Source organism: Pteronotus mesoamericanus, unplaced genomic scaffold (genome assembly GCF_021234165.1).
Source record: "Pteronotus mesoamericanus isolate MK-2021 breed Mesoamerican mustached bat unplaced genomic scaffold, CSHL_Meso_final contig_78, whole genome shotgun sequence".
Lineage (NCBI taxonomy): Eukaryota > Metazoa > Chordata > Mammalia > Chiroptera > Mormoopidae > Pteronotus > Pteronotus mesoamericanus.
The window spans coordinates 231,921-245,866 of record NW_026555258.1 but is presented as its reverse complement, the minus strand read 5'-3'; the positions used below and the strand labels follow the sequence as shown (position 1 = coordinate 245,866).

General features: G+C 66.5%; 1 protein-coding gene across 3 annotated transcripts in view; it reads left to right on the top strand.

Annotated features, from left to right (window-relative positions):
* Positions 1-13,946, top strand: part of EHMT1 (euchromatic histone lysine methyltransferase 1) — a 96,561-nt gene that overhangs the window by 49,573 nt on the left and 33,042 nt on the right. For 2 of the 3 annotated variants that reach the window (XM_054584100.1, XM_054584099.1), the window contains exons 4-8: positions 2,890-3,061; positions 5,812-5,969; positions 6,158-6,346; positions 11,582-11,659; positions 12,843-12,963. In XM_054584100.1, the coding sequence (XP_054440075.1) occupies positions 2,890-3,061; positions 5,812-5,969; positions 6,158-6,346; positions 11,582-11,659; positions 12,843-12,963 (718 nt within the window). The remainder of the gene's footprint in view (positions 1-2,889; positions 3,062-5,811; positions 5,970-6,157; positions 6,347-11,581; positions 11,660-12,842; positions 12,964-13,946) is intronic. The other variant, XM_054584101.1, reaches the window with a different exon arrangement.

Genomic DNA, 13,946 nt, shown 5'->3' with positions numbered 1-13,946 from the left:
CCGCGCTGCGGGGCCTGTCGCTCTGCCCGACATGCACGCCCAGCAGGGGGAGCCCCCGAGCTGTGCCCCGTCCCCTGGCACGAGCCCCTGGGCCCCCCGGGCTCCGGGGCAGACACGGCCCTGTTCTCAGAGCTCTCGGTCGTTCGGCCGCCCCTGGGCCGTCTGCAGGGAGACGGCGCCTGTGCCTCTAGGGCTCGCGTGACCCCCCCCCCGCCCGCCCCCGGCCGGGCCGGCCCACAGCTCCAGGGCCAGAGAGCGGGGCCGCTGGGGCGCGGCCGGGGACGTCGGAGCCACGTCGGAGCCACGTCGCGCCGCGGGCGGGCCAGCCCGCTGGCTGCAGCCTGGCGGCAGGCGGGCAGCAGGGGCCCTCCAGTGGGGGCGGGGCGGGCGCCCAGGACCCGTCCTGGCAGCCTCTCGGGGAGGCCATTCTTGTCTCTCATCTTCCTGCGTTGTCACATCGTAGAGCCCTAACAAGTCTAGAATCTTCTTTATTTTTTTAGGTTTTAAAAAATAACACTTTAAAGATTGGGTTTTGTCCCTAAGTAGCTCTTGCGTGGCTGTGTCCTCCCAGGGCGAGGCCGTATTCCGCTCTTGTCTGCACGCGCTAGGAGTCTGCAGGGTGTCTGTCCAAGCCGTGGCCTCGGGAGACACCAGCGTGGCGGGTGCTGCGTGGGGCTGACCGTCCCCCTGAAGCGGCGCTCGCTGGCCTGAGGGCGGGGAGCTGGGGGCACGGACGCTGCTGTGTGGGGAGGGCGGGGAGGCGGGCGTCCCTGCCGTGGGCCGGGGTGGGGCCACTCCGGAGCCTGGCGTCCCTCGCAGCTCGTCGCCGCAGCGAGCGGGGCAGGGCGGGCAGGCTGCCTCCCTGGCGCCGGCCCCGGATGAGGGGGCGGCTTTTAAAAACATCGTAGTGAAACGCACCGAACCTGCAACGCGCCGTCTGACCAGCGTGAAGTGCCCAGCTCTGCGGCATCACAAACGCGCGTGTTGCCGTGGAGCCGCCACCCCTGCCTCCAGGACTCCGTGTCCTCCCACCTGGACACGTCGCCCCGTCGGACCCCGGCCCCGCCGGGGGCCCCGTCTCTGTGGGCCTGCCTCCCGGAGTGGCCTCGTGTGGGTGGGGCCTCACAGGGCGGTGCCTTCGTGACGGCTTCTTTCCCTCGGCACCGGCACCGTGTCCTCACGGGCCATCTGGGTCGAGACAGGAGTCCGAAGTCCGTCCTGCCCACGGCTCAGCGGCACCTGTGGTGTGGCTGGGCGTGTGTGGCCTCCCTGTCCCCGTGACATCTGCCGTGGGTAACGCTGCTCCGAACCGCGTGCGCGGGGTCTCCAGGACTCTGGTTTCCATCCTTGGAGGTGTCAACCCGGGAGCGGCACCCCTGGGTCACGCGGTCACTCGGGGTGGCTTCGGGGACCCCTCCGCACTGTCTGCACGAGGCCGCACACCGTGCGCGTCCCCAGATGGCACGGCGGGCGCCGGCGCTCCTCTCGCGCCGTGTGCTTTCTAAGTCGAGGACGAGGGGCGGTTCTCTGCGTCCCCCCCCCAGCGGCGGCCGCTGCGGGGGGGGTGAGGCGCCGGCTGCCGTGGGTCTGGCGTGTGGTTCCTACTGACCGGTGATGCTCGGTGTCTTCGGGCGCTGGTCGGCCAGCTGTGTGTCTCTGGAGAAGTGCTGCTTCAGGCGCTGGGCCCTTTTTTTTTTATCGATTGATTTTTTCGACAGAGTGAGGCAGACGTCGGTCTGTCGTTCCAGTTATTTACACGTTCATTGGCTGGCTCTTGTATGTGCCCTGACCAGGGGTCAGACGCACAGCCCTGCTGCGTTGGGACGACGCGCCAGCCAACGGAGCGGCCCAGCCAGGGCTGTTGCCTCTCTTTTTCTTTTAAGATTCTATTTATTTTTAGAGAGAGAGGGAGGGAGACATCAGTTGCTGGGCGCTGCCTTTCCGGTTGCGGGACGACGCTCAGCCCACGCAGCCACGCCAGTCAGGGCGCCTGTTTTTAAGTCTGATCGTTTGTTTTCGTTGTGCAAGTTTTACATGTACTGGGTGCTCATTCCTCATCAGATACATGACTTGCAAACGTTACCTCCCATTCCTTGGGTTGCCTTTTCATTCTGTCGATCGTGTCCTTTGATGCACAGACATTTTTAGTTTAGAAAAGCCCGGATTTATCTCTTCATTCTTCTGTCGCCTATGTTTTGGTATCATGTTTGAGAAATCATCGTCAAATCCAGTGTCACGATGCTGCCCCCCGTGTCTTCTTCTAAGAGTGGTACATTTTAGGTCTTCGATCCCTTCTGGGTTAATTTTTGTATTTAATGTGACGTAAGGGCCCGACTCCGTTCTCTCGCGTGTGGCTGTCCGGTTTTCTCAGCATCACCTGTTGAAGGAGACTTAATCCTTTACCATTCAGTGCGCCTGCCGCGTGCGCAGTGAAGCCTGGCTCCGCTGGCTCGGCAGCCTGTGAGCCGAGGAGGCCTTGGTGCGGCGTGACTTTCGGCCAGTGCCAGCGCCGGGCAGCCGTGCCGGGTCCGCCCTGCAGCACAGTCGGAGCTTTCGGTGCAGCCCCCGGAGGACCGCCTAACTTAGCGGAGGTTCAGTGCCTGCCTCGGGGCTGGCACACTTCTTCTATACAGGGCCAAGCAGAATCGCTTCAGGTTTTGCCGCAGACGGTCACTGCTGCCGCTTCTCTTCCCTTTAAAAATGGAGACACCGTTCTTAGCCGGAGGAGCCGACCGGTATCTCTCCAGGCCCCAGGACCCGCCTCTTTCCGCCACTCGCGGCGGCCGGTCGTCAGCGGAGGGTGGTGTGGGGACGGGCTGGGTCCTGGGGCACTGTCTCTGGGCTCGCCAGCCAGCGCGCCGCCGGCCACTCACTGTCTCTGTTCTGAAGCACGCAGCCAGCAAGGAGGCCAGAGATGCTCGAGACCACGAGGAGCCGGCAGAGGAGCTCGGCAAGCTCGCGTCGGAGTTTGGACGACAGCAGCTTTTACCCCCCTTCCCCCCCCTCCATCAGTCGCTACCTCAAAACCAGTGCTACATGGCCACCACAAAGTCACAGACAGGTAAGAGCCCTGGCAGCCGCCTGTGCTGTGCGCCTCACCCGCCGGGCCGGGGGGTGTGTGGCCGCGGGCGCGGCAGGCTCTGGGCCAGGGACGCGGGGGCCGGCGGGGGCCCCCGTTTGCCTGGACACCTGCTGAGCCAGGCCGGGTCTCGGAGCCGAGCCTGCCCCGCCCGGGCTGCCGTCTCGCCGCCCATCAGTCTCGCGTGGAGGTGGCCGTCCTCACTTCGCGTGGCTCCTTTGGCCTTGCTGTGGGGCAGGCTGCGCTGGCCTCGAACCGCCCCCCCCCCCGCGTCCCCCGCCCCCCGCCGTGCGCTTGGAGACCTCACATGGAGGCCGCGGGGAGCGGGCGTTTGGGTCCAGCCCTGCTGTCGGGCACTTCCCGCGGGCGGCCCTCCCTCTTCCGAGCCTGCTGTCCGGGCCTCGGCAGGGAGCCGGTGGGCAGGTGACCCCCTTCAGTGAGGAGAGGCCCTCATGCACGCGGGGTGCAGGTTTGCAGACCGGAGCTGGCTCAGCCCGGCCGGGGGTGCCGGGGGCTGTCCGCCAGCAGGGCTGGCCTGGGGCGGGTCTGCGGTTGCAGACGTGTGTCTCCTTCTGGACACTTCCGATGGGGAGGAGCGCCAGACCCCAGCGTAGTGGCAGGGGCCCCGCGCACCCCTGCCTGCGGCCCCGCGCTGCCTCTGGAACAGGCGCAGCTGCGGATGCCAGCCAGCCCCTCGGCCTCCATGTGCCGCAGCGTCGCTGTCTAAAGAGGACAGGGCGGCGTCCCTGAAGATACGGGCGTCCACCCCCGTGACGCCGTGTGCGGCTCTGGCCGGCTGCCCTGTTGAGCCCTTCCCAGCAGACGAAGCACCCGGGCCCGGCCCCAGTCCAGGGCCCCGTGCGCGGGTGCTGTTCGCTCCCGGGTCGGGCACAGGCCCTGCAACGTGGCCGAGGGGCGTGGGTTCTCGGGGGTGTGGCGGCCGACTGTCCTGCCGTGGTCCCGCAGTTCCAAAGCACCTGTTTCCCGAGCGGCGACCAGTGCGTGTCTTGGGAGGAGGGACTTGGGGGCTCTGCTCTCATCCCACCGGGGTCGGAGGCATCGGCACCCGAGACCCCCGCCCCCTCGACTGCCGCGGGGGGTCACGTCCCTGGACCGGGGATCCGACCCGTAACCTCTCGCTCGGTTAAGGGGGGAGGGCAGGGCTTGTCTGTTAATTTTCAAGGGCGACTCGTCCTCAGGTCGTCCCAGGGTGACCCCTAAGTCTGTGATGGGGCCCCACTGCGGGCGTGGCCGGAGCCCCGCCCTCTGTCCCTCCCCGCCCAGCCCTGGAAGGAGGGGGCGGCTGGGAGACAGGGTCAGTCTGGCTCTCTGTCCCTGCCTTCCTGGCTCTGTGACTCCGCGGTATTGGCTTCAAAGAGCCCCGTCTGCGAGCCAGGGCTGCCAGGCAGTGTCGGAAGTCGGGTCTCTGTCCCAGTGTCAGGGCGTCTCCCAGCTCAGCTTTCTTGTTTCGCCTCTGTCAGCCCGGAGTTTTCTAAGGAGACGTGCTCCGTGGGTCTGCCGGTTTCCTGGCACCCTCTCTGCCACCCGCTCCTGGCAGGTCGCGGACAGCAGGACGGGGGCTGGTCTGTGCGCTGGTTCGAGGCCGGTGCGCTCTGGTGACAGAGACACCCCAGTCCAGCCGCTCCTGGGGCTGTCCCCGCGGGGAGGCCCAGAGCTCACCCTCCCGTGCCAGCAGCCCCCGCTCCCCCGTGAGGGAGCCCCTCCCGCTGCCTGCCCTTCGTAGAACGCCAGGGAGGCTGCCCAGGGCGGCGCGGCGCCCTCCGCTCGCTGTGGCCTGTGGACGGCGTCCTCTGTGCGAGCCTCCATCCACCCCCGCGTCCTGCAGGCCTCGCGCTGCCTCGGCCCCCCGCTGCCTGCCTCCCCAGGGGCCTGGAGTGAGCGCCTCAGCTGCCTCAGGAGCCCTGTCCTGTGGTGATGCTCCCGGGAGGTTCTGTTTTTTTCCAGCCGGGATGCACAGGTGGGAAGGGGCGCAGGCTCGAGTCTGGGTCACAGAACGCAAACTGCCCCCCGACCCCGTGACTGCGGGACTTGGGTCTCAGGCTGGGCCCCCGCGCCTGCTCCGGCCACCCGCTCGGCACAGGGATGGGCGGGTGCGCGCGCCTTGCGATGGGCCGGACACGCCGAGCTGCTGTCCCCCACGGTGCACGCCTCCCAGTGCCCGGTTCCGTGCTTGGTGGAAAGGAAACACAAGAGGTTCTGTCGCTGGTTTTCAGACAGTTTTTAAACCCTGGAACTTTTAAAAAACTGAAACATTGAGAACTTCGTTCTGTAAATGAGGCGTCGCGGGGCCGCACGGTCTAGGACGGCCAGGCCCCCCCTCGGCTCCCTGTTGCCCCACAGCCTGGCCCTGGCCCCTGCGTCCTCGCGGCGCCAGCGGGCCCCGCAGGGACCTCTCCTCGCGGCCAGTGGAGCGAGAGTCGGGGGTGGGGGGCCGGGCGCGTCTGGGTGTGTGAGGGGCCGCCCTGGGCCGCTGCCCGGGCGGGGGCTCTCGGGGTCGGCGGGGCACCCGCGCGGCTCGGTCGGGGCTGCGCACCAGGCGCACCGCCTGTGGTGGGCCCGCCCCGTCTGCGCGGCCCAGGGCGGCAGCCTGGGCGCTCGCTGCGGCGTGGGGGCGACCCCGGTGGTCAGGTCTTGGGAGTTGTCACTTGCCGTGAAAAACAGTTGAATGGTGCTTCTCCTTTCTTGTCTCCTTTTGACTTTTTTTTTTTTAGCTTCCTTGCCTTTTGTTTTAGCAGCTGCAGTATCTCGGAAGAAAAAACGAAGAATGGGAACCTATAGCCTGGTTCCTAAGAAAAAGACCAAAGTATTAAAACAGAGGACGGTGATTGAGATGTTTAAGAGTATAACTCATTCCACTGTGGGCACCAAGGTAAGGGCTGCGCGCGCTGACTGCCGTGTGCGGGGCTCCGCCTGCGGCCCGAGGAGCCTGCGCCAGGCGCCCGGGCCCGGACGACCTCGGTCCCTGCGGGAGGGCCGGCTCTGCGGCGACTCTGCCCCGGGCCCCGCCCCCGGCCCTGGCCCTGGGCCCGGCGTCACGGGTGTGCCCTGCCCCCCCAGAGCGAGAAGGACCTGGGCGACGGCTCCCTGCACGTGAACGGGGAGAGTGTGGAGGGGGACTCGGAGGAGGACGACTCCGAGGAGCTCGACGAGGACGAGGACCAGGGGTCCGAGCAGGCGCCGGCGTTTGCCCCGGAGGACAGCAGGGCTTCCCGGGAGAGCGCGTCGGGGAGCGACCGCACCCAGAAGGTGGGCCTCTCCCTGCCCCGGCCCTGGGGGCAGCCTGGGCCCTGCTCGGCCCTGCCACGCCCCCCGTTTACTCCTGACTTGGATCCCTTGAAGTTTTAGGCCGGTTTATTGTTAGCAGAGAAGCGCTTGTCTCTGTGTACAGCGTTTATTGGCGTGGAGGTGCCGAGCGCCGCGGTTCCGGGCGGGCAGGCCCCGGCTGGCGGCTGGCGGGGGCTTCTGCCTGCAGCCCTGGCGTGGCCCGCCCTCCACAGGGCAGGCCTCCCGCCGCTGCGGCGCTGGCACGGGAGCCTCCGTCCTCCTGGCAGAGCAAGCAGGCTGTCCAGGGCTGCTGCGTTGCACACCGTCATCGACGCCTGGTGTGTCCCAGGCCGGCACCCGCCTGTGTCCGCCCGAGGGTGTGTTTTAGGGGCTGGCAGTGTGGCGGCTCCGTCCCAGCAGCAGCGGCGTGGCCCCTGCCCCCTGGGCACTGCCTGCGGCTGCTCCTGGGGCTCGGCCCTGGGCCCCGGTGGCTCTGACCCCTGAGCAGCAGGACGTCTGGCCCAGTGTCTGCGCCGTCCCAGGCCTGAGCGAGGGCCGGAGCTGCGTGCTGGGGAGCGGGGCGGTACCGTCCCACAGATCAGACTTCTCTAAGGAAGCTCCCGGTCAGTTTTGAGCTGGACCGTCAGAGCTCACGAGGGCGTGGTCCCGTGTGCCCCCGCTGAAGAAGGGTGCGCTGCCCGCCGTTCTTCTGGGCTGCGCCGCCTCAGGGATGTCGTGTCCGGCGCTTTGTGTGAACGTGGAGCCGGGTGGCAGCTCCCGGGGCGGCGCGTGGCCCAGCCCTGCCTGCGGCCGCCTGCCCAGACCCTGCGCGCTCGTCCTGATGGACCAGCCGTGCTCACGGGGGTTCCGGGTGAGCTGATACGTGGACTTCCTGGGTTTCGTCTTTTCTGATTCAGGTTGAATTTAGTTGGTGATAAAATGTAAAGGAAAATGGGCAAATTTCATGGAAAAAAGATGAAGTAAAATGGGTGAATTTTATGAAATAGTAATTACATCTCAAAGGTCACACAAAATATGAGGTCAGGGTCCGTGGTTTCTCTCAAAACGGTCATTCGTGTCTGGCGATGGCATTTATTGGCTGATTCCCTGCTTTCTGAAAAAGCTCCCTTTACCGTTGCAGAACGGTGCCTGAACACGGGTCTGTTTCTAGATTCTCTGTTTTGATTGAGGTTCTCGTTTCCAAGAGATAATCCAGATGCTGAGTAACACTGAATAAAGTAGACGTAGCGAAAAAGGGAAAAAGTAAATGAAAATCCAGCTTGAATCAAGAAGCGAAGTGGAATGCAGAAGACAGATTGTTCCGCGGGAAACGTAATAGGACGGCAGAGCAGGTGTCAGCGGGTGGCACTGACCGGCAAGCAGGCTCAGACGTGGGGGCCCTTCCCTTGCCAGGGAACGACTGGCATGTGCCCAGCACCCCCGCCCCACACAGGGCCGCCCTCGGGCGCGGTGGCGACAGTGCGGAGGGAGCAGGGGCTCGCCCAGAGGGGTGTCCCAGGGCTCGGGGACCGCAGAGCGGGTGTGGCCGTCAGAGGCGTTTGCAGAGCTCAGCTCACGTGTTGGGCCTGGTGAGGGCCTGGTGACGGGTGCTCGCAGGTCGCTGGGCACCAGAGTGCCGTGCCCCCGGGGCCCCGGGCCCTCACACCCTCCCGGCTGCACGGGCGTCTGCACTGGGTGGCGGTTCGTTGCATGAGTGGAATCCTGCCGCGTGCGTGTTTTTTAAGGGTGGCTTATTCACGCAGTGTTACGTTTGTGAGATTCAGTGGTGGAGTTAGTTTTCACGGTTAGATTACAGTGGTTTTTAAAGTCGTCTTGGTCTCCGAGGCCCTCTCTGGGGGTCTTGGGGTCAGAAGTACTTCTGGGAGATGCTAAAACGACGGTAGTTGCCGCTCTACCTCGCTCGTTGGGGCTGCACTCTGACTGAAACGTCCCTCCGTTTAAACATCTGCGACAGCGAGCGTTAGCCGACGGCACACGGTAACAGAAGTGCTCGTCGTCCTCCGTCGTTTTTAAGAAAATAAAGGGATCCTGCGGCCAGAGCGTCCCAGAACCACCACGAGACACGTGGCTGTGTTCTGACGGTGCGTTTCACAGTCGGTGCTGTGGTGGACACGCGTGGGTATCGGATGCACGCTTGCGCACACAGTCACGTCACACACAAGCACCGGCGGCACAGCACACGGCGTCCCACCCGCTGTGTGCACAGCGTGGCGGTCAGGCCTGCCTCCCGGGTTCCAGAGCTCGCCGCCACCTCCCTTAGGTTGGCGTTGGGCGCCTCTTCCTGTGAAGCACCTGCTCAGAGCTCGCGGTGCGTCTCCGGGGTTGGTTATCAGTCCTTTCTCACGAGCGTGTGGGAGGGCCCTGGCCGCGTGGCTCGGTTGCTTGGAGTGTCCGGTGCACCAAGAGGTCGCAGGTTCAGTCCCCAGGCAGGGCACATCCCCGGGCGGTGGGTTCGCTTCCCGGTCGGGGCACGTGCGGAAGGCAGCCCGGTTGATGTCGCTGTTTCTCCCCCCTCCCCCATCTCTGAAAGTAGTAACAGCGCGGCCTTGGGCGAGGGGAGAGGGCCATTCGGTGGGAGGCGAGCCCGTTGTGTTTGCCCGCAGGCTAGCTCCTTCCACCTCACCGGTGCGACCGGCACTTGCTGTGTAGACGGGAAGCAAGTTGCAGGGCCTGGCCGCGCGGTGGGCAGCCAGGGGTGACGGGCGTTCTGGGTGCAGGGTCGGGGAGAGCGGCCCTCTCGCTTCCTAGCCCGCGGTCCTCGCTGGCCCGGGGCCCTGGGGCCGTCCCCCGCGCCCCCCGCCCCTGGGTCTCCGGGCCCGGCCCCCGTCGTCGCGCTGCAGCCGGGGGGCTGTCCGTCTCCATCGGAAGTGTCTGTGCCCCGTCTCCGAAGTGAAAGGCTGCCCCTCGGCGTCCGAAGGGGGCACCCGAAGTGGAGCTGCCCGGAGGTGCTGGGGCCCTGCGAAGGGGCTGGACTCCTCCGCGGCGAACGTCTGAACGTGTGTCTAATGTCAGCCGTGAAGAGGGCGAGGAATTGCCGCTTCCTGCCCACCCCCCATGGCTGAGGGGTCACCGGGGGCTGGGGGGACGAGACGGAAAAGCAGCAGTCGCAGTTCAGGGGACAAGGGCGGAGGTTGCTGAGAATGGAATCATCCCTCTTTAAAAAAAAAAATCAGCTGAAAAGGCTTGCAGCTGGCGAGCCAGACGTCCTGCGATGGAGACAGAGCCGCTGCTCTTCCCGCGCGGGCGCGGGGGCCAGTCAGGAACGCGGCGACGGCAGGGGCAGCGGGGTCAGAAGACCCCCCAGGAGGTGACCGCCCTGAGCAGGACGTGCCGAGGGGAGCAGCCCACCGCCGGCGGCGCACGTGTGTCGGCCGGGCAGCCTCGTGCGCCCGTTGCGCCGAACGTCCTGGAGCGGACACCTCGCGGTGGCTCTTTCAAAGATCGGGGCCCCGAGGAGCAGCACAACATCACGCCGAAATTATGAAGGATGATTACAATGATTAAAAACCTGTAAATTTCCAGCCGTGCCGGTGTGCTTCGTGATACACTTGAGAGCCATTTGTCCCCTGAGGAGGTGAACTGTGAGACTTCGCTGCAAGAGGTTAAGACAAGTTCATGGAAAGACCTGTCTCTTGTCTGAGAGGAGGACAGCGTTGCCTCCCCGTGGTGGCCACAGGCTCGGTCCTCCAGGGTCTGCCCGGGCTCTGGGGCAGCTGATGCGGGGGGCGCCGCCGCGAGAGCCGGGGGACGGCGTCAGTGCCGGGCCGCGGGCGCGTGCGCGAGCAGGGGCGGGGCAGTGGGCGGATGGGGGTCCGCACCCGACCCCCGGCCGGGGGAAGGGCGCTTATTGTGATGCTGGGGTTTCCGATGGGTGGTCTGGGGCCCGTGGCTTTTCACGAAATGTCGTTGGGATCATGGATCTTTGGGGGAAGGAGATGCAGACGCGACTCAAGGGCACGGAACAAACGGACCCTCCTCCCCGCAGCCGGGCGGGGTGAGGGCCGCCGTCCACGGGTGCCGAAGCCGCCAGCCGGACACCTCGAAAGGATCGATTCGGGGTCGGGGAGTCACTTCCCAGCAAAGCTGCCCCTTAAAAATGTCAATTCCAGAGGTACAGTGTCAACCCAAAATACTGAATGGTGGAATAAGACGTTGGAAATGCTCTTTTTAACATCAAATGAGCAAGGCCGTCTCGTGCGAGGCACAGACCAGAAGCCGAGAAGGGAGAGACGGACACACGTGCCTGGGCTGGAGGGACCTCCGCTGTTCCCTGTCCGAGAAGCGCAAGGAGCGCAGCGTGAAGGACTCGACGCAGACAGTGGTCGTTGACACAGTGAATAGACAGAACGTTTTGTCCTCTGTGTGTGGCTTCTACAGGCCTGTAAGAAGCCGAGAGCTCAGTAGAAACACGGACTGCAGAGGAGGCCCTGCCAGCCACGCGGATGAGACAGAAGAGTGCGGTGAAGTCGCGGGGGAGGCTCCTTCTGCCCCGGGACGTGTGACCCCGTTTGGGTATGGACAGCAGCGAGCTTAGAGCTTCCTGCGCGCCCTGTGCAGGTGGCAGCGCCCGCCTGTGGCTTGTCGCGGAGGGCCCGGGCTGGTCTGGGGTGCAGCCTCGGCGTGGAGTCGCCAGGGGCTCGTGGGCAGCTGATGGTGTCTCCCCGAGCACCCACAGAGGGCCGGCCTGCGCGTGGTCCTCGCCCTGACCTCTGGACCTGCTCGCCCTGAACAGGTAGCTGTGTGGGTAGAAGAGGCGTCCGCAGCAGAGGAGTAAGCCGTCCGTGGTGTTTTGGGAGAGAAAGAATTCCGAAACGCGTTTTTAAGTAGCAGAAAGTAGCCCTCGGAGAACTGTTCGGTGGCTGCCGTCCGAGCCGAGAGCAACAGCCCCCGGGTTCGGGCAGCGTGTGCGTCCTGGGGGGGCTCGCTGTGTGCTGTCGTGTGGCCTCTGACAGCCTTTTTGCCACGTGCGCTTTGTTACTTGGAGCCGAGCTCTGCCACAGGCGGAACGCGTCCGGGGCGCTCACCCCGCATCGACCCTGCGCAGGGGCGGGTCCTCGGGGCGGGGCGGGGGCTCCGTCACACCACGACCCCCAGCGCTCGTGGCCAGCGTTCGGGAAATGTCTGTCTGATCCCGCCGCTGCCACTGAGGGGTCTCATTAGTCTCTGTTCTCTTTTTGGCTTGTGTGCGCTGGTCAGATGGACGGAGAGTCTGAAGAGGAGCAGGAGTCGGCCGGCACCGGGGAGGAGGAGGAGGACGGAGACGAGTCTGACCTGGTAACCAGCATTGCGTCGGACTCGTGCTCGTGGCCGCGCGGCCCTGGCGCGCTGGGAGGGGGCAGGGCTGCGGGGACGCCGGCAGGCGGGGGCCAGCCCCGGGACGGGGCCCGGAGGCGCCCTGCGGAGGGCCGGTTGCTGCCCGGGGTGGGCGCCGGCCGCAGGGACGGGGCTCGAGACGCTGCTGCTGCTGTGCCTGTGGGGGGAGGTGTGAGGGGCCGGGCGCCGCAGGGCGCGGAGGGGCAGGGGCCGCTCGTGGGGCTTCGTGGAGGCAGGGCCGTGGCGGGGCCAGGGGGCGGGGCTGGGGGGGCAGAGTCTGGGGGCGGCCGGGGCCGGGAGCTGTAGGAAGGGAGGCAGGGCATTCGGGGTCATGTGCACCGCGGAGCGCTCTTCGGGGGCCAGATGGGGCCGGTGGTGTCGGCCGGTCCCGGGGTGGGCGAGGCGAGGGAGAGCCTGGGGCCTTCGGGCGATGTGGGAAGAGGTGGCAGGGAGCTTCCGGGGTGGCGCCTGCCACAGTTTTGCTGTCGAGGGACGCCCAGGAGGAGGCAGATGGCGGGGACACAGGGCAGCGGGCGTGGGCACGCCTGGGCGCCCGCACTGGGTGGTCGGCGGCAGGGCCAGGCCCCTGCACGGGGTGCGCCTCCTGGCCTCGTGAGCACCTCCTCGCCCGCAGCCCTCCCGTCAGGCCAGTCACAGGGGGCCCTTGGAGCCGGGCGTCCGTCTGTCCCTCGGGGCAGGTAGATGCCCTTTCACCCAGGTCTAGAAACACGCTCAGAAACGCGCCAGCCGGAGACCCGCCACGCCCTCTGCCCTCCCTCGTGGCGGGCCCTGTCCCCCGAGCGGGGCGAGCGCCCCTGCTGCAGCGCGGTCTCTCTGGAGCCGCGCCTCCCGAGTGGCGCTCTCTCGAGCGCCCTCTCGGCCGGCACGCGAGGGTCACGCCCCGTGTCGGTGCTCCAGGCCCTCGGGTGGGCCTGTGAGGCGCCTGCGCTTAGGGAGGCGCCTGGGGGCAGCCTGGGTGGCTTCGTGAACAGGACCCAGGAAAGTACCTTGGAGTGGAGTTAAGTTCGTAGCTGAAGAATCAGGACACGGCAGGTATTCTATGTTCCCGGAAAACAGAACGCGAGCACTTGGGCTTTGTGGGTCCCTGTGCTTAGCATGTCCTGTTCTGCCCTTTGGTTCCCAGAGCTCGGAGTCCAGCATCAAGAAGAAGTTCCTCAAGCGGAAAGGGAAGCCCGACAGCCCCTGGGTCAAGCCGACCAGGAAGCGGCGGCGGAGGAGCAAAAGGAAGCCGGGCGGCGCCCTAGGTAACCCGGGCCCCCCTGGGCCCCGGTGGGGCCTCTGGGCTCCCACCTGCTGCCAACGGAGAAGGGGCGTTGGCAACCCCTGCCGTGGAGACCCTCGGGTGGCCCCGAAGCGCCGCCTTGTGTCAAACGTGCGACCCGCACGGGCTTCCTTGGGGACCGTCGCGCGGACGGGGCTGTGCGTCGCCTTCCCTGTGGGGCCGGGCGCCCGCGACCTCCATGGATGCTCGGGGTGCCGGGGGCAGCGCCTCGTCCAGTGGGTGGCTTTGGACTTTCTGGTCAGCTTCCCCTGCCCCAGAGGTCGTTTCTGTTAAAGGGACAGAGTGGGAGGGTGTCCCTGCGGCGGCTCTGACGCCCAGGGCTCGGCATCAGACATGGCGCGTGTCGCTCGGGTGCCCGCTGGGGCGACTGCCGGGCCCGGCCCCCCAGCCCTCCCGTCCCCGGGCGCCGGGTCTCCTCGGGTGGCTTAGCGCTGTCGACGCCGGGGTGAGCGGATCGCTGGGCAGGTGCCCGCCTGGCTGGCTGCTCTGTGCGCACCTGCCGGAGAGCCAGCCACGGTCCGTGCGGACCGGTGGGGGCCAGGAGGGGTTCCAGGCCAGGGCTGTGCACGGGGTGGGGGGGGCGGCTGGGCTCTTCGCAGCTTGGGGCTGTTCCACGTGACGCAGCTGCGCACGTTTGTGTGTCGTCTCCGCTGAGCAGAGGCTCTCGCTCCTCGTGGGGAAGGTTTAGACGGCAGTGGCCGAGGCCTGTCTGTGCTGTGTCCAACTTCTTAGGAATCTGTTCTCCGAAGCGCTTGCTCTCCTTGCCGCCCACCCCGGCCAGGCTCCGCCGGCACCGCTGGTGGCTGTGCGGCTCTTTGTCGCCAACGCCGGGGCGCACGTTCAGCCTTCTGTCCCTCCTTTTAGAAAGCGTCTGTGTCTTCTGTTCGTTGGAATTGGACGCGTGCCTCCTCGGGGAGCCGCACGGTCCTTTCCGTCTTTTGTCGG